Genomic DNA, 22,954 nt, shown 5'->3' on the forward strand with positions numbered 1-22,954 from the left:
AGTACAAAGGGGTCATCCTTAACATTTGGTTTGTGGCATTTTAAACTTGGATGCTTTCCCATGACATTAAACAAGGCTGTGTGAACAATCAGTGTAAACATATAGACACTGGCAAGGGTCGTGCCTGTTTTCAAGGTCTGGCAATTAAAGGCAAAATTCCCTTCCGGAAAGTTACATTTGTCTATAATGGTGAAGGGTCTGTCTTCCTTCGGCACATCAGGTAGCCAACTATTGTCCAACCCTGGCCAATGTGACAGAACATGCCCCAAGACAAACAGCCAACCTGCCTGTGTTTGGAGGCTAATAGAAGGATATATTGAATGTTCTTAACATATTTGAAATGTAATCCTTAGCCACATGTGGTGGTAGACACCTGTAGTCTTAGGCACAAGGAAGGCTGAGATGCTCAGGAGTTGAAGTCTAAGACTAGCCTGGATCACAGAGGAGGAGGCCCCCATCTCAAAACAAAACAAAAAAAATCAGTTCTTTTCCATCAGATGTGTTATAATTTTATGCATGATGTCTTTATATTGACATAATTTCTAGGATGCTAAAATCTATCAAACAATTTTTTTATTTCTGTCTTTGTTAATTTGATTATATTTTCTTCACTCTGATATTGTGACTCACCTGTTAGTTATCTTCTTCCTTTATTGTTTAAAGTATTAAGTAGGGGGCTGCAGGGAGTTGGGAGCTCAGGCAGTAAAGCAATTCTTTTGCAAGCATCAGTACCTGAGTTTGATTCCCAGAACCCATACAAAGACACCAGACATGATGGCCTGGGGAGGTTGTAACCAGCAGAACCTTGAAGCGTGCTAGACAGCCAGTCTAACTTCATTGATGAGCTCTGGGCCAAAGAAAAGCCCTGCCTCAAAAGAATAAATAGCATTCCAGAGAATGACAGCTGATGTTTGCTGTGGAATAATCCTTTTGTTCATTGCGAATATGTATTACTCTAATTGGTTAGTGAAAAGCTTACTGGCTAGGCAGGATGTTCAGGGCAGAGAGAATGCTGGGAAGAAGAAGAAGGGCAGAGTCTGAAAGTCTTGAGGAGACATGGAAAGAAGCAAGATGAGCGTGCCATGCTGAAAGAAGGTACTGCCACGTGGCAGAGGGTAGACAAGAAATATGGATTAATTTAAGTTGTAAGAGCTAGTTAGTAACAAGCCTAAGCTATCGGTTCGCATTTATAATTAATAAGTCTCAGAGTGGTTATTTGGGAACTGGCTGATGGGACACAGAGAAACTCCATCTACAGATGTTGTCCTCTGGCCTTTGCATGCATACACATATGCAAACATGTGTACTCCTACACCCATATGAACATGCCACATATATGTTTAGACAGTAATGAATATGCCTAAAATGTTAAACCTGCTGTCTGATTCTTAAATGCTCAGGATCAGTGGAGTCAACTAAGAGTTTGCTCTGCTTCCCTGTTGTAGCAAAGCTCTGGCTGTTCTCACAAATAGTCATGGGATACTAAGAGTCTTACATTTTTGTATTGTTTAATTTGCATCTATCTCGATGACATAGAAAGGAGAGGCAGAGGGGAAGGGAGAGGGAGGGAAAGAGGGAGAGAGAGAGGTATCAAAGGATGCATGGAGTCTTGCCTGGAAAGCATCATGAGAGCATTCTACAGTATGTACAGTGTGTTTCCACATACAATGCACTTAGTAGAAATTACTGGGATTTCCAGTGGGGAAATGCATTTAATAAGACTTTAATATTTTTATCTTTGAACAATAGTTTTTATTGTGAATCCAAATAAATTCAGATGAAGAACAGTAGATGGTTAAAGAAAGAGGAATTTACACAAGCAAGGAAAGACTAGAAATGGGTCCAGTGGAGCTGTCCAGCCTTAGCTGACATGTCAGTCTGCATCCATACCTGCAGTGGAGCTATCCAGTGTTAGCTGACCTGTTAATCTGCACGTCGACCTGCAGTGGAACTATGTGTGGTGCACCCATCCCTCCCCTGCCTTGAGATGAATGCTTACAGGAGGTAGTGGGCATGGGCAGAAGGCAGAAGCTGTGGAGGCGTCCGTGACCGCAGCCTCTGGCATAGCACAGCCACACCTGTAGGAGTTGGAAAGTGGGCCTGGGATTCTGGACTCTGCCATGGGGAGGAGTAACAGCCGGTGTGTGCCTAGACTTGGAGAGGGGTAGGAGACGCCACACTGTGGCCTGACTTCCCAGAGAGTCTCAAGTTATCAGTGTAGTACCTGACAGCTACGTGGTCTCAGCAGCAGGACTTTGGGCAAAAGCCGAACAGGAGCTTTGTCTTGGTGACGGGGGAAGCTTGGGTTAAGCCTCCTAATGGAGCAGGTGAACCCTTCACAGCTCATCCCCTGCTGTTACCCACCTCAGTGTTGTGCAGAGTGGGGGTGTCAGGGTAGAGACTGCAGCCCTTGCCTTCCCATCACCCCGAGTGAAAACGTGTTGCCTCACACTCCGACTGGTGCAGCTGTAGCTACGCACCTGCTTCAACATCAGCCAGCACTGCTTCAGGTGCCAGCTCTGCCACTGGTTAACTGCGTCCAAGGGTGAGTCATAAAGGAAATGTAAGGACAGTGACGCTCTCCTGGATTTTTGCACAGAGAGCTAAGTGCTCAGTCCAGAATTCCTTAAACCTTTTCCACTTATAATCTCCTTTGCCTGAGAAATTTTTGGATGATATTAAGTCTACTTAAAATAGGTATACAAATCAGACACTTTGTGTTCATAAATCAAAAAGAAATTCATTTTAAAAAGTTCTTTGAGCCAGGCGGTAGTGGCACACGTCTTTAATCCCAGCATTCAGGGAGGCAAAGGCAGGCAGATCTCTGTGAGTTCGAGGCCAGCCTGGTCTATGCCTGAGTTCCAGGACAGCCAGGGCTACACAGAGAAACCTTGTCATTCAGTCATCATGTTTCTGTAAGAACAGAAAATTATGTATAGAAAAACATTGCAATTCATGACATTCGATATCTCAATGAGGTGTTTTAGGCAGCATCCCTGTGGTGTTGCATGAAGGTAGGGCATGCCCATCACAAAGTGTGCATGCTGTGTGTTCAGAACCAAGACCGCAGTGAAGTCCCTGGGCACAACATGGATGAGCACTTTCAAAGACCTCGGGATCATTGCAAGTTTGGTTTGGAATTAATTTTTGATTTTGAATGTTTAGAACTCTTCCACTGCTGTCAAATGTTTGTGACCCCCATACATTCTGTAACACAACCCCAGAGGGGATTGCAACCCACAAGGAAAGAAGCCCGCGCTTAGCGGACAGTCGTGTTCAGGAGGTGGCAGGTCCTCTAGCAGCTGTTTTCTCCAAACTTAAACATGCCTTCCTGGATTGAGGAGGGAAGTGCGTGAAGCCCACGATGTAAACAAAACTCACAAGGTTCCAGGCTCCTGAGAGTCAAGAGACTCACTGAGCCTCTGCAGAAGGTAATTCAGGCAGTGAGATTGCGGGGGAAGAACAGCCAAGCTGCCTTCAAGTTGTGCAGGGAGATCCAAGGATGTAGCTTTTGTGTGTCAGTCGTCCCCACTGGGCTGGGCTTTTCCAGAATACAGCTGCCTCTGTGCTACCCATGCTCACCTCAGCCACACTACCTAATCTTACCTTACTCATCATACTCCAATAAGTAAACCCAATCATCTCAATGGTTCTCTAAAGTGCAATTAGGTAGAATCTTTTCTTTGGCTTTTCATCCCTTCTCTATCTAGAATGTGCTGTGACACTTGTTCACATCTCCCCAGGAAAACTCACACAAGAGGTCATTTCCCTCATGTTAGAACTTAATATTCATGTGAAATGCAGGCTCTGTCTCTGTAGAGTAACATGGCCAGCATCCCAAGAACACTGATGTCCAATTACAGATGTGGACAAGTGCTGGCCTTAGGCTACAGCCTGAATTGTGGGTTTAAAATCATTTCATGGGTGTCTTTATTATTCCAGACCCTGCACCCAGGAGGTTGAAACTGTTTGTGTGGTTCTGTGTGTTCACTTAACTGTGTTTTGGGGGTTCAGAGAGTGTAAAACACCACAGTTGAATAGTCTGAGGCAATCCAACTCCTAAAATCAAACTGCAGTTCCAGTGGAACCTAGATCATGGAAAAACCTCATCGACAAGAGCAGGCCCTTCGATCCCCCACACAATGCTCCTTCATTACCAGTTTCCATTTTCAGTATTTGCTGCTGTGTCCATCAAAGATGACTAGCAAATGGCTGGCCTTTCTGACATGCCTGGTTGTGGGAAACCTTTGGAACCAGAGCATGTTTGGACACAGAATCCTAGGTAAGGAGGACATAAGATAGCACAGATGGCCGGGCGGTGGTGGCGCACACCTTTAATCCCAGCACTCGGGAGGCAGAGCCAGGTGGATCTCTGTGAGTTCGAGGCCAGCCTGGGCTACAGAGTGAGTTCCAGGAAAGGTGCAAAGCTACACAGAGAAACCCTGTCTTGAAAAACCAAAAAAAAAAAAAAAATAAGATAGTACAGATGGTTGGACCTTACCCATATCTTCTTTGTTGAGATCGGGGTTCTATTCAACCCCCTCTCGGAGCAGTACCCTCATGGGCTGCGTTGTGCTGAAACAGGCCTGTCTCCCGGACTCATTGCGGCGCATTCCTGATAAACCCTGAAGTCTGAAGTGTTTCTGCTTCTGCAACATGAGAGGGGAGTGAAACTGGCCACTAGGAGCAGGGTCAGAGCCTCAGCTCAGTTCTGGATTAGCAGGCCAGGCTTGAGTCCCAGGGCACAGCCTGGACTGGCTGGGTGTGTGGTAACTCTACAGGCACACTTGGCTTTGAAGTTTAAAGAAACACCGCACTATCAGAGACATGGGCAGATGGCCTCATGACGGTTCCCTGAGAGAAGCCATTCTGTAAGAGACAGCTGAATACAGTGAGCGTCCCTCATCTGGAATACTTCAGGTCAGGAGCATTTCAGATTTCAGAATGTGGAATATTTGCATAGTTATGATTAAATATCTTAGAAAATGGGACACAAGTCTAAACACAGAATTCACTTATGTCACAGATACACCTTGCACACAGCCTGAAGGTGGTTTAACAAACCTGTATAGCATGAGGTCAGGTGTGCAAATTCCTACTTGTGGGGCAATTCCCATGCTCAAAATGTTTTGATTTTGGAACATTTCAGATTTTGGATTTGGGAGTAGGGATGTTCAGCCTATATTACTAATTGTATATAACAGTCAAAAGAATCACTGTGTGTGCATTTGTGTGTGTTTGTGTGTGTGTGTGTGTGTGTGTGTGTGTGTGTGTGTGTGATCACTACATTGAATAACAGAACACATTTAAATTAATGAGCTATTATTCTAGTTGCAGGTTTAACATTGAGATAAGATGACCTCTGCTACTGAGCTGGAAAACATCAACCTCTGATTCAGCGTTCCCTGGTTCTCATGGATAAGTCTGTGAGGCACAGACCATATAGACAGCAAGCACCACTCACTGACTCAAAGTACAACAGCTCAGTGTCTGTTAGTACATCCATCATCACAACCAACGTCAGGGCACTTTCCTCATCTGGACCCAAAAAGCAAGCACCTCTTAGCTGTCACCACCAAGCTTTAGCTTCCCTGGAACCTCCTTCTAGACACCCACTAATCTACGTGGAGTCACTAAAGGATTCTCTATTGTGTGGATTTCCATTAGGATGTTTTCACTTTGGGCCCCGCTGTTCTGCATACTGTTCCTGTACATATTCCCATGCAAGCTTTTCCCTCGTGGCATGTGGTTTCTTTTCCCCTTGGGTAGATACCTGGGAGTAGAGTCACTGGATTCTGTAGTGACTCTAATCATTTCTAAAGTAGATACATTGTTCTACATCCCCACCAGCAATGTGCACTGATTCTAATCCTTCCACAGCCTCAGCTTTTATTTTCTGTATAGCCACCACCGTCCTAGTGGGCATGAATGAGTCTCATTATGAAAGGTGATTGATATTTTCTTGGCAACTAATGATGCTTCATAGTTTCATGCCTTCTCCTCCTTGGAGAACTGACTAGAGAACTCGACCATTCTTAAAAATTGGATTATTTGTTTATCTCTAATACTCTTAATCATTATTTATATAGGCTAGATACAAGACCATAGTAGATATATGATAGGTGAAGGTTTTTGTTAATGATAATCTTCTTTGACGGACCAGTTTTTCAGTTTTGATGATGTAGCTTATCTTTTGAAAAAAAAAAAAAAGACAAGTTTTGTTTTTAGTGTCGCATCTAAAACACTGTCACCTACTCCAGTATCAAAATTATTTGTACAGACTTTTCCTGAGCATTTGATCACTTTAACTCTTAAGTCTTCCACCCATTTTTATGTAATGCTTTTGTATGTCACAGTGAAGAGATGTGAGTTCTTTATTCTTGCATATGGATATCCAATTATCCGAGGACCACTGTTTTGGAGACCATTGTTTTCTCATTGAACTTGAGTTCCATTCCATTGATCTGCCTCCATATGAGTTACATTATCTTACACAATACAATGTAGCAATACATTTTATTGGGCTGTTAGAATCTTCCAATTATCTTCTTTTTTCAGTATTATTACAACCCCTGTGAATCCCTGGACTTGGGTATAAATTTTAGGATCAAGGCTGAGACTTTGATAGAAATTATGCTGGATCTGTGAAGTCACTGAGGAAGTATTGCCATCTCAACACAGTCAAATTGTCCCATCTATGAACATGTCATGTCCATTTACTTAGATCACATTAAGTTTCTTTCACATGTTTTTTTTGTGTGTGGTACATGAGTATGTGGTGCATTCATGCATTTAAACATACACACACACACACACACACACACACACACACACACACACACACACACATACACACACATATGTGTGAGTACGTGTGCCCATGCACTCACATGCAGAGATCCAAGAAGAACATTGAGTATCCTGTTCCTTTACTCGCCACCTTTTCCTTTTGACGCAGGGTTTCTCACTGAACCTGGAGCCAGGCTAGTGGGCAACGGGCCCCAGTGATCCTCCTGTTTCTACCCATCCCTCTCTCTCACTGGGGTTATTCCTGGCCTTTTTGTTGATGCTGGGGATCCAAACTCAGTCCTCACACTATGCAAGGGCTTTTACCCACTGAGTGTTCCCCAGTTCTCTTCAACATTTTGAGATGCTTGTTCTTAGCTGCGCCTGTTCATTAAAATTGCCTGGGAAGTATTTTTAAAAACTAGTCTCCACTCCAAATCCGAACCAGACACTCTGTGAATTCAGCCCAGACACCAGGTGGTTCTAACACATGCACAGGTTTGTGGGCTCCTCCTACAATAGCAGAAACATTAAAAGATGCCAGGTTTCAAAAAACTTCTTGAAAGTACCAAAGTGTGTTTAATGGGCACCCTGAGGTTAAGCCATTAAAATAGGCTCCACATTTACTTCCCACAGGACACCTCAGATCAGTGAAAACAATGGGCCAATGGACAGATCCTAAGTCCCCTCCCACTTACGGTGGCCAAACAATGACAGATCACTTCATGAATTGTGAGATTCATCGGAGACCAGGAAAGAAGAAAGTGCAGAGTAAGGGCCCATCATGGCAAAGCCATTTCATTCATGATGCACAGAATGGCAAAGCCATTTCATTCATGATGCGCAGATCCTAATTACTCCTAGGCAATGAGAGCAATGACTTTTATCATTCTTGATGGAATGGACATTTCAGAAGTTCAAAATGATGTTCAAGAGAGACACTGATGGAGTGTTGGGATAAAATCACTCGGATGACCTGACTAGCTCAAAATAATTTCTCACCAGGGATTAAAAAAAAAAAAAAGGCAGTGGGACCCTGAAAATCTCGTTTGGGGACAGAGAAGATGGGTTCACCACAGCAGAAATCCTGTGATTCTGAGGGGGAAATGGGCTGAGAAATTAGAGGGAGGGACAGTGGAAGGTCCCAGTGAACTTACATCTTTCCGGCAATTATCGAGTTGGGGATATTTCTCAGAAGATGGAAAGAATTGGTGACACTGTACATCAAAGAAAATCATGGGGTGGGAGCATATCTGGGAATTGCATAGGACTCGGCTTTCAGAGAAAGAGCTAAAGCTGACAGGAAGGTTCAAGGAGGCAATGGCTACAGCCAAGAGCACTCTACCATGTGTAGAAAGAGGTGGACGACAGGGTAGGACAGGCTGGGAAGTGAACGGGGAGGAAGGACAAGCAGATGCTGGGTTTGACCAGTACATACTTGATCCTTATTATTACCATTGTATGTTAATCAAAAATTTAAAAGTTGTTTGGCAGAACAGTTGATGTGAAGAACTAATGTTTAATTTAGTGTCTTAGCCAGGAGCACTGAAACTTTAACAGACTGTAGAGATGTTCCTGTAGGTAGTGTAGAAAGGTGAGAAAACTGAGAAGTAAATCAGAAAGTGCCAGAAAGCTTGGGAGAATCTGTAGAGCAGCACGGGGACACATCGGTTCCAGGGTGGCAGCTCGGCAGTGGACCAAAACTTCCCCAGATGTTTATGCCCTTTGACACCGTGGTGGCATCAAGCTACAGAGACGAGAGCCTGTGCCCTCCTTGGGGACTAAGCCCACATTGCCAAGTAGTGTGTGGGGTCAGTAAACTACCAAACTGTCCGATAAGGGAGGACTGAGCTGAGTTAGTGGTGGCACCTTCACGCTGTGAATGCTGGGAATTGGATAACCAAAGTTGTGTCCTACGGGGATATGCAGTGATAAGGAAAATGACCTCGCACCATTTTAAATGAATGATGGAGTTTTCCCATTCACAAATACTGTATGAGGGCAATCTTGGAGATGCGTGCATGTCAGTGCCGTGTGATCCAGTGGTGTCTATCTAAACATGTTTGACAGAATGACTGAACTATTCCAAAATCAACACTGATTTCCATCCAATGGCACTGCAAACACCTAATCTTTATTTTTTCCTGTATTTTTAAAGTTCTCAGTCAACACATATTACTTATAAAACCAAGAGAATGGACCTTTGCTAGGCATTATAAATTCACTTATAAATGGGTGTAGACAACACCGCAGCTCTGTGTCTTCACTTAAGCACACACTTCTCATTATTGAAGCATTCCCCACCACCCATGCTTACCGTCAGTAGTTCTTTTTCAACTTCGTCATGAACTAGGTCGATTCCCATTCTCTTCTCTCGGTGAAAGAGACACTCTCGGGCAACCTACAGATCCACAGAGCACAGAACACATCACTGCAAACTGACGGCAGCTGGGGACAAGGAAATCTAGTAACTTGTTTCAAGTAAGTCAACAGGGACTCCCTAGTTGGACTTCTCAAGCCAATCTGGGAGAGTCCAGCCTAAGAAAGATCATGACAGGGGAAGAGAGCTTTGCTGCTGCGGAAAGGTGGTGTCTGCTTAAGAAACAAATTGGAAAATAAATAAATTAAATAAATAAATAAATAAATAAATCCCAATTTGGGAAACTGACAAAATGAATGCCCATCAGCTAGCATCTAATATAAGTACCTGGCATCAGTTTATTGAAGAGAAACAGTTTGATTACATGAAACCAAGAGTTTGAATATCGTTTCTAAATATTTTCTACTGAAAAAAGTAGAAATGAATGATTCATTTTCAAAATATTAAAATATTTGTGTAGCCAAATATCTAAGTCATCATCTTTAAAATTATTTTTTTCCTAATTATAAAAATAATATAATGCTTTTACCTATTAAAAATTAAAATATAGAAAACATGATCCAGCCATACTTATCACTGTTTTATTGTTTGGTTGATTTTAATAAATGGAGGCAACAATGTCCTTACAATTTTATACTATTTTTTTAGGATCAAATTAAACATTAGACTGAAGTTTTAAAATGCCCTTTGAGGCAGAGAACGTTAATGATGACAATGGAAAATAGCATCATAAATTGCTAACCATGAATTATGTCAGAGAGGTCATTATGTAGCTAAAATGCTTTCTCAAAACCTTTTCCATGACACAAAACTACTGTATGATGTTAAGCTTTTATAAACATCAAATGTGAGCCATATTGGAATACATTATTGAACCCTAACTGAGCACATTTCTACTTTTGAGTAGTACAATTTATATTTACTGGATGAGGAGCTGGTGGATTGTGGGAACTAGGAGTATTTAAGTGGATATCACCACACTGCTTTTCGGGACTCTTTCTCCCACAGCCCCAGCAGCGACACACCCAAGTGCACACGCTCGGCCCTAGATGTTACAAGTGTCCATTGCTGCGAATGTCATAAGCTAGAAACGGCCACCGTACTGATTCAACCACTGCTGTGTTATTACATTTTAACAACCTTCCTCCTATTAAGTGGTTGTTTGTATTTTCTCTTTTGAAGTTCATTTCCCTGTAACACTGACTATAATCAGGACCTTCTGATTCTGTTTTGACAGTCCATGTTGTGACCCACAAGAACACTCAGGCAGAGACTGCAGGAGAGAGCTCACATTAGAACCAAGTCAAGTGTTCAGTCATCATGAAAGGGGAGTGAGGAAAGCAACCGAGAGTCTTGGAGAAATTAAGTAGCAGGGTATGTGGTCGTGGTTTTCAGGACATTTTCAATCCCTGAGCTAGGTCCCTGGGTCTTAACAACCCAGGGCGAATTACTCCAAAAAGATCCTATGTGAGCACCCCCAACCTCCCTGAGGACTCTGGAGCTTGTGTGTATTTGTGTATTTCTGGTTAGTGGAGAGAGAAAGGGACAGAAGAGACACTGGGCATTGATACCAAGCAGACTCCTCAGATCACTAGCCTTGCAGCCCCTTGGGCCTCGCTCTTACACTACAAATACCACGTGACCTCCTGCAGAGTGTTCCATATGGAGACAACTGGCGTTGGCTGCATTTGTTGAGATACATACTAGTTTCTATGCCTTTCCCAGCATTAGGCATGGAATGCCTTCTTTCTGTGGTGGTGGGCACGAAGGGGTTGGAGGGCCCATGGTGTGGTACAAGGGTCATAGGTGACTGGAGCCCACTCAAAGCCACATCAGACACCAGCAACTAATTGAGTGCTGCCTGTATGGCTGTGGCAACCAGCCTACATCAGCCTCATTTACTGTTTAATAAAAGAATCAATCCTAAACAGATTTCTAACGGAGTCTCATTTGATCATTTGTGCCCTGAACGGCAATCACGTCAACAAAGGGCTTACTTCATGACACAGACTGAAAAATTTTAATTTTTTTTTTAAAAAAAACTTTAGTTGTAAATGTGTGTGTGTGTGTGTGTGTGTGTGTGTGTGTGTGTGTGTGTGTGTGTGTGTGTAGGTACAAACATGAGTGCATGTGTGCACATTTGCATGTGCCTGCAGATATATCTGTTTATGTGTATGCATGTACACACATGTGTATATGTGCATATATTTGTGTGCAGGTATATGTGTGCATATGTGTGTGTTTGTGTGTGTATGCAGGTTTCTGTGTTGTGTGTGTGCAGGTTTCCATATGTGTGTGTGCATGCATGTATGTGTATGTGTGTGTAAATGTCAAGGGACAAGGTCAGTCTTGAGTGTTGTGCTTCCTCAGATACCATCAACCTCAAACTCTGAAACAGAGTTTCTCATTGGCCTGGAACTCACAGATTAGGTTAGGTTGGCTGGCCAGTGACCCCTGTGATTCCCCCTGCCTCCACCTCCCCAGTGCTGGGACTGCCAGCATGTACCACCATGTCCTGATGTTTCATATGGGTCCTGGGGATCGACCTCAAGTCTTCTACTTGCAAGGCAAGAGTCTCACCAGCTGAGCCATCTGCCCAGTTCCCATTAAATTAAACATTTCTCAAATGAATATTTTCTTCCATTTTCATCTTACTCTAGAACCTGCAAAGATCAGGCCAGCCTTTTTAAGAGCTAATAAGATGACACATTGAACTGAAAACACTGTAGAGCCTAATGGCGTTTCTTTCATCTGCTTTGCTTTCGGAAGTCACTCAGAAACTCCCTATGTGTGATAGGAGTAAAATGGCAAAGGTTTGGCCATTACCGATCCCACTACAAATTTAGGGGTGAGTGTGTCTCTACAATAACTGAGCTGCAGCACCTTTTACCCCAACTCTCATCCTTACCTGCAGAGGGGCTTCAGTCTCCGTCAAAGCCCTCTCCAGCCTTTTCTTAATATTGGTAAGTGCATTCGTCTCTCCAATCATTTCATCCAACTCATGCGTGATTTCAGATTTCCAAAACGCTATGTCATTGACACGCTCTCCCAAGTTTTGGGTAGTGGCAGTCTGGGTCTTCCGGATTTGCTGGTATTTGTCTTGAATGAGGCGAGACGTGTCCACTCTGAGTCTCTCTGAATTATGCCGTGAGCTGTTAGACTCTTGGTAGTTGACTAAATTGGACCGATACCAATCATCAGGAGTATACCTTGTGAAGAGGGTGGTTCTGTTGGACATGAAGGGGAGCATAGTGCTCTCACACACTCTCTGAGCTCTCGTGCAGTACGGGGCCAACGTTGGATAGTTGGAGGCTGTTTTGTAGTATGTGTTCGGTTTCCATGGCAGGCTCAAGCTGTGTGCCAGATTACGATGGGGAAAGCGGTCCCGATAGCTCGACGTCATGGTACCAACGGCTGGTAGAAAACTGGTTGGTGCTGGTTGCGGGCGGGCATAAGTAGCCGTTAACGTAGAGCCTAAAAGCTCCATGGTGCCCAAGCACAATTTGAAAATCTCTCCTGCAAAGGAGGGATGGAAGGAAGGAGAGAGGGGACAAGGAAAGGAAAGAATATCATGTCACTTAATCTTATATAGCATACCCATACTAGATTACATTGAACATAGTACCAGCTGTGGTGCTCCTGGGCTCATTAGGTACCTGTTCTCACATGTCATCAGTACTTCTTGGTGATAATTTCAAAAAAAATTTCCATCCTTGTGTCTCTAAAATGTATGAAGGTGGTATGTTTCTATATCAGCCATTTGAATTTTTGAAATTCAAATGTTTTAAAATAAAAGACTCGAATCAAGAGTGTGGCTTTGTGTTTAAACAGACAGTTAACACTTAACCGATCCGAATCCTGCCCCTGCTGTATGACAACAGGTCAAATTACTTCACCTTCTGCTGCTTCGTCTACAAGTCCAAGGGGTCAATATCAGCACTCTCTTCTTTGGATTGTCAGAGCAGCCCTGCAGGAAGCACCTCCTTAGCAGGACTCCCCTGCCCCATGACACCCTACTAATAAACATGTCAGCGGGTGGCCGTGGGGTGGCTGGTGTGCAGAAATTTCAATGAAAGTAGGAGACACCCCCTCTAAGAGCCTCCAATATAGAAATTGTTGACCAGCCACGAGTCTAGAAGGGTACTTAGGTATTGGGATAGCTGGGACGAGGTTGGGCTAATAAATGTTAACTGTTAAATTACCAGTTGAAAGGAGTAAATGATATCAAAGTAAGTCTCCCTTCTCCCCTAAAAGTCCACTAACTACTCAGAAGGAGTCACTGTGGATGGCTCGTTATTGGTTGTAGTTTTTCAAATTATTCCATTTGCATGTAGATATATGTGTTATTTATGTACTATAGACATCCACTGATGTGCCACGTATATGTGCAGAGCTTTTTAAATACAAGACACCGAATTACTGGGTTATCCTAATCACAGTATGTATCATTCTAGAATATACTTTTTTAAAAGTTAAATACATATCTAGGACCCCTAGGAAGACCAGGACACCATACACTGTGACACACTTTTTGGAACGAAGTATAATTCTGCTGGGGAGGTAATGTCTAGACCTGTTGCTGAAAGGAGAAGAATCAAGTCATATTCAATTTGATGCACTATGCCGATAAAAAGAAATAAGTCCCTCAAAGATTAAATAGCTATATACCAATGCCTTTCAACCAAAACCACAGAATAACTGATTTGTAGAACTGTGTCAGGTTAAAACCCACCCACATCACATCATAGAATAGCTGCTTATGCCGGAGTGGCCCAGGTAACCCTTCTCCTTCCCTGTTTGCTGAATCTTTCTTTTCTTTTGCTTCTAATCACTTTATAATGGCAACTCTTTACTTCAGTTTGAAACTTTAAATATTGCTTTTCTTAAAAACAAGTTCAAAGCAACTTGAGATGTTGGGGACCTTAAGGCTGCCTTCCTTCTAACATGTTTCCCTTGTCATATCCAGAAATAACATAGTTTTCTTCTAGCCAAAAACAAACAAACAAATAAAAACCTTTCTATTTTGGTTAAAAGCTTGACAATAAAGGATCCCCAATCCAGAGGGTCACTTGGTACTCTGACAGTGGGATTTGAAAGGCAGCATGCCCCATGGATTTTTCTAACACCTGCAATATTGGCATCTTGAGATATCACAATCCAGAATTGTCACAAATGAAACCACACAGCCATGGAAATGCAGGTTCATCAGCACTATGAAACACATGGACTGAGAAAAAGCCACACAGAGAGAACTTTGTTTTAGGGAAGGGACGGCTGAGGATCTGGACTGATGGACAGGATGTAGAATTCACGTGTGGTGATGAGTTCCAAAAGACCAACTCTGTTATAACCACAACTGGAGCTACAGCCATCCTTTAAAGCCACCCAGGAAGTTGGAATGAAAAAAATCATCCCTTGGTGATGTTTTACCAAAGTTCTTCACCATCACGTAATTTGGGCTGTTATTGGTAAAGAAATCTGAAAGTATCACGGCCTAAGAAAAGTCTAAAACTCAAACAGGATTCCTACTTACAGCCCGTGGTATACTAGTCAAAATTGTACAGCTAAAAACCTGGATCCAATATGTGGGACAGCGCCTCTCACACACTGGTCTACAGGCAACACGTGACAAATAATGAGGGAGCCCTCTGATTGTGGCACCGTTGTGCTCAGAGGCAATTTCCAGATCACCGTGGGAAAAACACATGAAATGGACCAGAGCTTGGCAGGCTCTATGTATTGAGAAAGTGGCCAGACTCTGGAGAGGCCTCAACAGCCAGAAGTTGTAAAGCAGAACTCGAGAAAATGTAAGCTACGCAAAGACCACTTAGAACCCACCCAGAGATGAATGTGAGCCTCTAATGAGGCATAATCTGCACATGCATCCAGGGACCCTCCTCAAACTTTGCCAAACCCTGGGGATGGAATTGTTAGCTGAACCATTTCTAGAGCATAAAGGTCGGGATGCGCTCTGAACTTAGGCGAGCGAGATTAGAATCTGTCGTGTTCCCAGAGGCAGCCAGTGAGGATGTCAGAGAGGTCACACAATTGAAGTCCCTGGGGTGAAAACACTTATTATGGATTGAACATGAGATGTCAGGCATGGGGTCAGGTTTGCTGCCTGGTCCCCGGTTGGTGGTGCTGCTTTGGGAGGTTGTAGAAACATTTAGGATGCAGATTCTAGCTAGAAGATGTAAGCCGCTGGGGCAAGTCCTTGAGGGTGTGTCACCCTGGGCTGCTTGGCACACTCTCTGCTTGCTGGTTGGCCATGGATAACAGCCCTCCCGAGCCATACTCTCCTGCTACCTTCCATGGGGCCTAGCAAGCACCCTCTGAAACCCTGAGCCCAAATTCATCTTCTCTCTTTAATTTCTTCTTGTCTGATAGTTTTCCATCACGATGCAAAGGCAAGAATAGCGTACTGAGGACTCTCTTGTGCAAAACCTGAGGACAGGTCTCTGGGTGATCAGATTGGCCCGCAAGTAACATGGTTACCTGACAACATCAAGACACTCAACCGTGCCGCATCGCAGTGTCCAGCATCTGGTCAAAAATTACCCATATGCTGACAGGCAGAAAATATGGGCCACAATTAAGGAGAATCCGTCAGTAGGAGCAAGTCTGGAAACGGCAAGAATGTTGGAGCAAGAACGATGGTGGGAAGGGCCAGCCGGGACTCCAGCAGTTAAACAGGCAGGATAAATGCAGACAGTATGTCCTCAGCCTAGCACATGGGGCCGACGGTAGATTGGACACAGTACACTTAAGCCTCGTTAACAAGAAACAGAGGTTTTTTTAACTGAAAGAGAAAACGAAAACCGAAGGGGCAGCATACAGGCACGGGAACTAGGCCTTTGTGACGTTATAAGGAGAGGGACCAGATGCTGGAGGAAAATAACTGCATACCTTCCACATGTGATGGAAACTATCGTACTCTCTAGATGGCTATAAAAGTACAGAAATTCCACAAACTGAAAAAAGATAAACACAGGTATACACGCAGGCATACACATACCCTAGTGCTGCCCCAAAGCTCATCCAAATTGAATTGCTGGAAGCCAGGCCTAAAGAAAAAGCTTAGACTCAGAGAACACAGCAACAACATGACAAGTAGAGAGAATAAGTATAAGAAGGAAAGTAGGATTGCCAGAAACTACTCGGGCCAGACAACAGTTTTCCTTTAATGTTTCTTTTGTGGTGCCTGGCATCAAACCCATAGTCTTTCCCATCCTAGGCAAGCATTCCAACAACTGAGCTGCATGCTAGCCATGAACAGAATCTTTAAAAGGCTGGAAGAAAGCATGAGGCAGAAATTCTCTAGCAAGTGAAATGTCCCCGTTCTAGCTTGCTTTCCGTGACTGTGGTAACACCATGACCAAAGGCAACTTGGGGAGGAAAGGGCTTATATACCCTGATTATCGTCTGTCAGTTGAGGAAAGTTGTGGCAGGAACTCAAGCAGATGCAGAGGCAGGAACCACAGAGGAATGCTGCTTACTGGCTTGCTCTCCATGGCTTACTCAACTTACTTTTCCACACAACTCTGAACCATCTGCTCAGGGCTGAAAATGCCCACAGTGGACTGGACCACCTCACATCCATCAGTACTCAAGAAATTGCCTCCAGGCCAATCTGATGGAGGTATTTTGTCAAGGTTTCCTCTTCCCAGATGACCTACACTGTGTCAAACTGACACAGACAAACACATAAACCCAACTAATGCATCCCTCAAAAGAGTAAGGCAGGAGAAGAGATTTTCAAAAAAAAGCCAAAAGCATTCATCAGCAATAGGCTTTGCAAAGGAACTTACTCAGACAAAGGGATCCAACACAAAGAATGAAGAATGCCAGAAACAGTGAGGATGTATGCTAGCATAGTTAAAACTTTTCTAACTTCCAGGTTTCTTTAAAGGATAGTTGCTTAAGGCAAAAATAATAAAGATATTATCAAATAACTTATCAAATAGAAGTAAACTATATGATAAGAGCACAGCTGGAGAGTTTGGGGGAAAGTATACTATTTTAAGGGTTGTATGGTTGAAATGAATGATAGAACTTAAACACAGCCTGTGATATATTAAACTATGCACTGCACACTTCAGAACTGCCATTCTCAAAAGGTAACGAAGGACCAACAGACGTGCCAAAAAGCTTTCCAGCAGTGAAAACAGACATTATTTTTGTAGTCAACCCTCAAGGACAGTCACCATCTTTAACCCTGTAATCTCATAAGTTTACCATAGAGTTTCCAGGGGTGATGTCACATGTGGCGTTACAACAGAGCAAATGAAACACCACACTAGGAATTAAAGGAACATGCCACAATTGTAAGACAGCAACACTCTTGCCAATATATTTTATTTTGCTTCGCACAATAATGCTTTAATGTGAATGGTGTGCGCATCTTCATGTCTGGGGTCATCAATGGCTCTACTTTGTAAAAGAGTTCTGGCTCAAAGACCAAAACATTTTAAAATTGATTTCCTGAAGTAATCTCTACAAAATAATAATTTTAAAAGAGTTCCAATTGATGAGTCAAAATGAAGAAGGAGGAGGAGGAGGAGGAGGAGGAGGAGGAGGAGGAGAAGGGATAACAAAGACATGATTTTAAAGAGGATTAAAAAATAGGATGAAAAGTAAAACTATCGATATGACAGACAGGACTCTAACTATACTATAAATTATATTTATATTAAATAGCCTCCACATCAATTGAGGAATGATTTTAAATAGTAATATTAATTGTATATTGTCTAGAAAAAAACATTTGAAATGTAAAGTATATAATTTAAAAATAAAAGTATAGGAAAACATACAACATGTAAATAGTAATAAAACATTGAGTTTACTATAGTACTATCAAGCCAAGTAAATCTCAAGACCAAAGATAAAAATGAATAAAAGGGTCATTCAAAGAGAGACACCAGGGCAGGCAAGATGGCTCAGTGGGTAGTGGTGCTTTGCTGTCCAAGCCTGGAGACCTGAGGTCCATTCCTGGAATCCATATAAAGATGGAAGGAGAGAACTGACTCCCGGGGCTTGTCTTCTGACCTCCACACCTGCCTACCAGCACTCGCACACATATCATACACATAACAAGAAGAAATGAAAATAGCATTTTAACAGACACAGCCATCTTAAATGTCTATGTAATTACTGACATAAATACATAACACCGAAATTGACAAGATTGAAATAAGGCACAGGCAAATCCACAGTTACAGCTGGATAGCCAACACTCCTCTGTCAGTAACTCATAGAAAAGATATACTGGCTAATACTCATTCCAATAACCTACACTACCTGGACCTAAGGTATCTACAAAGCGCTCCAGCCCAAATGCAGTCTTGCACACTATTTCCAGCTGCACAGAGAATGCCCACCAATGCAGGCCTCTCACCAGGCCCAAATCTCAGTAATCCTAAACTACCAAAACCGTGCAAGTTAAATATGTTTTCTGAATGTATCAAAATTAAGTTATAAGTTGACAAAGGACACTTAGAAATTCCCCCAAATAATAGGAAATTAAACAACACAATTATAAAGAAAATCATGAATCAATGAGGAAATAGCATGGGAAATTGGAAAATATCTTTAACTGAATGAAACACAACCTATGAAAATTAATGAAAGAGCAAAAATTGCTACTAGAGCAAAGGGTATAGTTTCATTCATTTTAGAAAATAATGAGCTCAAATCAGTGATCTGCGTTTTAATCTAAGAAATAAAAAGCAAAATAAGCCCAAAGTAGAAGGAAGAAATAGCAAAGAGAAAAATCCATGAAACAAAGGATAAATAGAAAAAAAAGGAAACTCTGCCAATAAAATTAATAGAGTGGCTAGATTTACCAAAATAAAAAGAAGACAACTTAGGAATGGAAGAGGAATGTTACCACCAAATGAGCAAACCTGAAAAAGCTAATAAGGCAGCCACACTCCCCACTTTACGCTAACAGTGGACCGCACAGGCGCACGAGCTGGCTCAGACGATAAAGGTGCTTACAGCCAAACCAGATGAGCCAAACTCAACTCAAATGTGTGTGACCACGTGTGTGTGCACACACGTGGAGACCCGAAGTTGATGCTGACGTGGGATGCCCTCTTCGTTTACTCTCCATGAATTGAGAAGGGGTCCCTTGCTGAACCCTGGGCTCTCCAATACCAGCTAATCCAGATTACCAGCTAGCCAGCATCCCCCATCTCCACACCCTGGCCCAGTACTGTAGGAACCACTGCACCTACTCAGCCTTGATGTGGGTTCTAGGGATCTGAACTCTGAGCCTCATCCTGCACAGTGAGTACTCACTCCACTAAGCCACCTCTCCAGCCCAGGTAAAGGTGGTGAAAGATGCAAATGACCAAAACTGACTGGCGAAGAGACTGACAACCCACAGAGCCCTATGGTAACCAGATGGGATGTATAATTTATAACCTTTTCTCAAAGAAAATTTCAGTCCCAGACGGTGTCACTGGTAAAGTCTGTTATAGTTTGGATTGAAATGTCCCCCATAGGCTCTCACAGCTGGCAGCACTGTTCTGGAAGATGGTGAAACTTCTAAGGGGGTGGAGCATCTCTTGAGGAAGGGAGTCACTGGAGAGGTGATGGTAGGTTATATGACCCCACTCCGTATCCTGGAGGTGTCTGCTTCCTGAATGCATACAAAGTGCAATGTGACCGGCTGCCTCATTTCTTCCTACCATGATGAGCAACACCCCCTCAAACTGTAGCCCAAATCAATGCTTCCTCCCTTATGTTGCTCTTGGCCTGGTATTTGGTCATAGACACAAGAAGAGTCATGACATCTACCAAACTTTAATTAAGGTTTGTTGGTTTGTTTTTTTTTTAAAAAAAAAAAAAACAAAAACAAAAACAAAGTATGGTCTGTAACTCATGATTCTCCTGCCTCATACTCTCGAGTGCAGACATGCCCAACCTCTATCAAACTTTTAAGGAAGAACTAGTGCCCTCAGTTTTCAAAATAACCTGGATGAATTTGTTGATTGTGTCTTTTACAGAGTTAGCTCTCCAAATTCTCACTCTCTATGCATGCATGTGCAACACTTAGTAAGATTGTTAACACTGTATTTATCTCATATCTGCAAGGATATTCAATGAGTTCTTTGGGAAAATGGCTGAAAGTAGCCATGGAAATCATCCTGTAGACCATTCAATTGGTTTGTTGTTGTTGTTGTTTGTTTGTTTTTTAAATTAAACCTTGGGCCAGGTGTTCTGTGCATGCCTTTAACCCTAGCACTCAGGAAGCAGAGGCAGGTGGATCTTTATGAGTTTGAGACCAGTCTGGTTCCAGCAAGTTCCAGGACAGCCAGAACTCAAAGAAATAGATAAAAATATATATTTTGTAACCAACTAAGAGCATTTGAAGAAATGAGAGGTGCTACAATGTTAAACCGTTTTGGACTTTATTAATTTAATGTGTGATCAACAGGTACTAACATACTGAAAATACTATAGTGATCATCTATAAATATTAATTTGCTAAAGATAGAACGAAACCCAAAGAGAATACAAGTACTGGAAAGATCCATTTACAATTCAGAAGACGGGCTTGACTTGAATGGATGTATTTTATCAGCACATTTTAGTCAAGACTTTAGGACCATAAATATTTAAAACAGAAGCCTATAAAACATCTTCTCCAGAAGACCCACATGCAGAGACTGTATCGCTTTGCTCCACACATGGCTTCAGATCAGCAGCAAGCATGGGCTTGAAAGCTTCCCATACAGACCCTCAGGTCCACTAGTGGCTAACACAGTGTCTGTCCCATAGGACCAGAAACACACAATAAATACCACAGTTAATGAGGCTGTCTCTTCAGATCCTATAAAGCTTTCACCTTTTAAACAAACACTAAAATTAGAAGCAATGACTTGTATTTCAGTATGAAACATTGCAACCTCAAGGTTAAATAAAAACATAGGAAAGACTTAATTATCTGTAAACAAACAAAAATGCAAAATAATTCTGGTCAGTGACAGGATCTAGGACACTGGAAAGGACACTCCCAGTTACTTTTATTGCCACGACTGTATACCCAGAGATACCCAAATGCAGAAACAATTAAGAATGTCCAAGAATCTGTCTCTAGATTTTTTTGTTTTGTTTTGTTTTGTCTGTTTGTTTTGTTTTGTTTGTTTGTTTTGGTTTTTTGAGACAGGGTTTCTCTGTGTAGCTTTGTGCCTTTCCTGGAACTCACTCTGTAGCCCAGGCTGGCCTCAAACTCACAGAGATCCGCCTGCCTCTGCCTCCCGAGTGCTGGGATTAAAGGCGTGCACCACCAACCGCCCGGCCATCTCCAGTATTTTTAAGGAAGCAAACTAAAAGCCTATGAGCAGGAAGATGCACAGGTGATGATGTGAGGCAAATTCATAGCACACTTGATACAGAGTGTCTGTTACAGATCATTACATAAACTTAAAGCAACACCATATGTTAGCATCTGGGTAGATATACCATGATAAAAGTATAAAATACGCAGAGTATAAGGAGATACTAAATTCTGGTAGGCGAGTGCCCTGGGGAAGGAGAGGGCTGTGCTTGTGACAGTTTAAGGGGTGAATGGGGTGACTTGGCATACAGATGCTGCTCACTGAATTATTGTGTGAAATATTTCATTTATAAAAGGAATAGACTATTTTACCAGATTCCTCAAATACTTTACCTGTCAATAAAACAATTTCCTGTCGGCAATAACCAAGCAACGAATGTTCCTCGGTTCTCAAGTGTTTGCTTATTACTCTATAAGCACAAGAAATGGTATTGAGGGGCTTGGTTTTAAGCACCAAAATGCAAGGAAGATTTAACCTGAAAGTGGCCCTGGGACAGAGAGTGCCAGAGGATACCAGCCCTGGTTTGAATTTCAGATATGTGTCTTCCTCTGAGTCTCTTGGAAGCCAGGACTGAGAAAGCACGGGGAGGAGGGAATGGCTACACCCTGGAGAAGCAGGTGAGAAAGAGAATGAATGCCCCTTCCCTGGACCGCGGGGCGGAGCAGCGGGCCAGGGCTGCCTGAGGACAGAGAGTGAGACAACCAGGACTCCTAGGCAGGTGCCACAGCCTTGCCACCCAGGGCGCCCTTCCTAGACCACTCACCTATACGTGCGGTCGACCTTCAGCCTCCCTAGAGGCCGGATCGCCCCGCCCCCTTGTGACCTCAAACCGTGGACCACTCAACGGCAGCCAGGGTCCCCCTCAGGGAGCGGATTGGGCACCAGCAAGGTAGCCCCGCCCTAGGCGGTTGCTATGGACGCTCACGCGCATAGTAACCGTGCTGGGATAGTGGTGCAGGAAGACTGAGGGGTCCAGGAGACACTGGAACTTAGGGTCCATCCCGAGGCGGACCAGCTGCCCTTGGGATCTTCCTTCCGTTAAGTTTTCAGTAAACACAATATTTCTGCAGGCACCGGTCACGTGTTTTACTTAAATGTCCATCGCTGCCACCTCCTTCCAAGCACTAATAGAGGTCCTTTTAACAAGTGGGGAGACCGAGACTGTAGATGTTCATTGGTCTAACAGTCACACCCAGTGGCTGAACTAGCCCTAAAATGCAGACTTGGCGGGTTTAATACTCCCCGAGGTGGCATCCCAGCTGTGCCAGCCCCAATAACTCACACTTGCAACTGGTAACATGAAAGAAAACAAAGCCTCCGGTTAATCACTCTTGATGTTCCTTGTGCACACTCCCAAGATGAGGAAGCTCACCCAAGGGACCTTACAACACGACACTAGGCATTCAGGGGAAGCGGGAAGTGGGACCTCAGCTTTGCCCAT

At 43.1% G+C, this 22,954-nt stretch overlaps 1 protein-coding gene across 1 annotated transcript in view; it reads right to left on the reverse strand.

Annotated features, from left to right (window-relative positions):
* Tekt3 (tektin 3) overlaps window positions 1-22,347 on the reverse strand; it is a 44,265-nt gene extending 21,918 nt beyond the window's left edge. The window contains exons 1-3 of the mRNA XM_052757354.1: window positions 22,277-22,347; window positions 12,075-12,682; window positions 9,104-9,187 (exon numbers count right to left, since the gene is read on the reverse strand). Coding sequence (XP_052613314.1) covers window positions 9,104-9,187; window positions 12,075-12,653 — 663 coding nt within the window. The 5' untranslated portion in view covers window positions 12,654-12,682; window positions 22,277-22,347. The remainder of the gene's footprint in view (window positions 1-9,103; window positions 9,188-12,074; window positions 12,683-22,276) is intronic.
* Between the last annotated feature and the right edge of the window lie 607 nt (window positions 22,348-22,954).

The sequence above is a fragment of the Peromyscus californicus genome, unplaced genomic scaffold (genome assembly GCF_007827085.1).
Source record: "Peromyscus californicus insignis strain IS unplaced genomic scaffold, ASM782708v3 Scaffold_3__1_contigs__length_106647218, whole genome shotgun sequence".
Classification (NCBI taxonomy): Eukaryota; Metazoa; Chordata; class Mammalia; order Rodentia; family Cricetidae; genus Peromyscus; species Peromyscus californicus.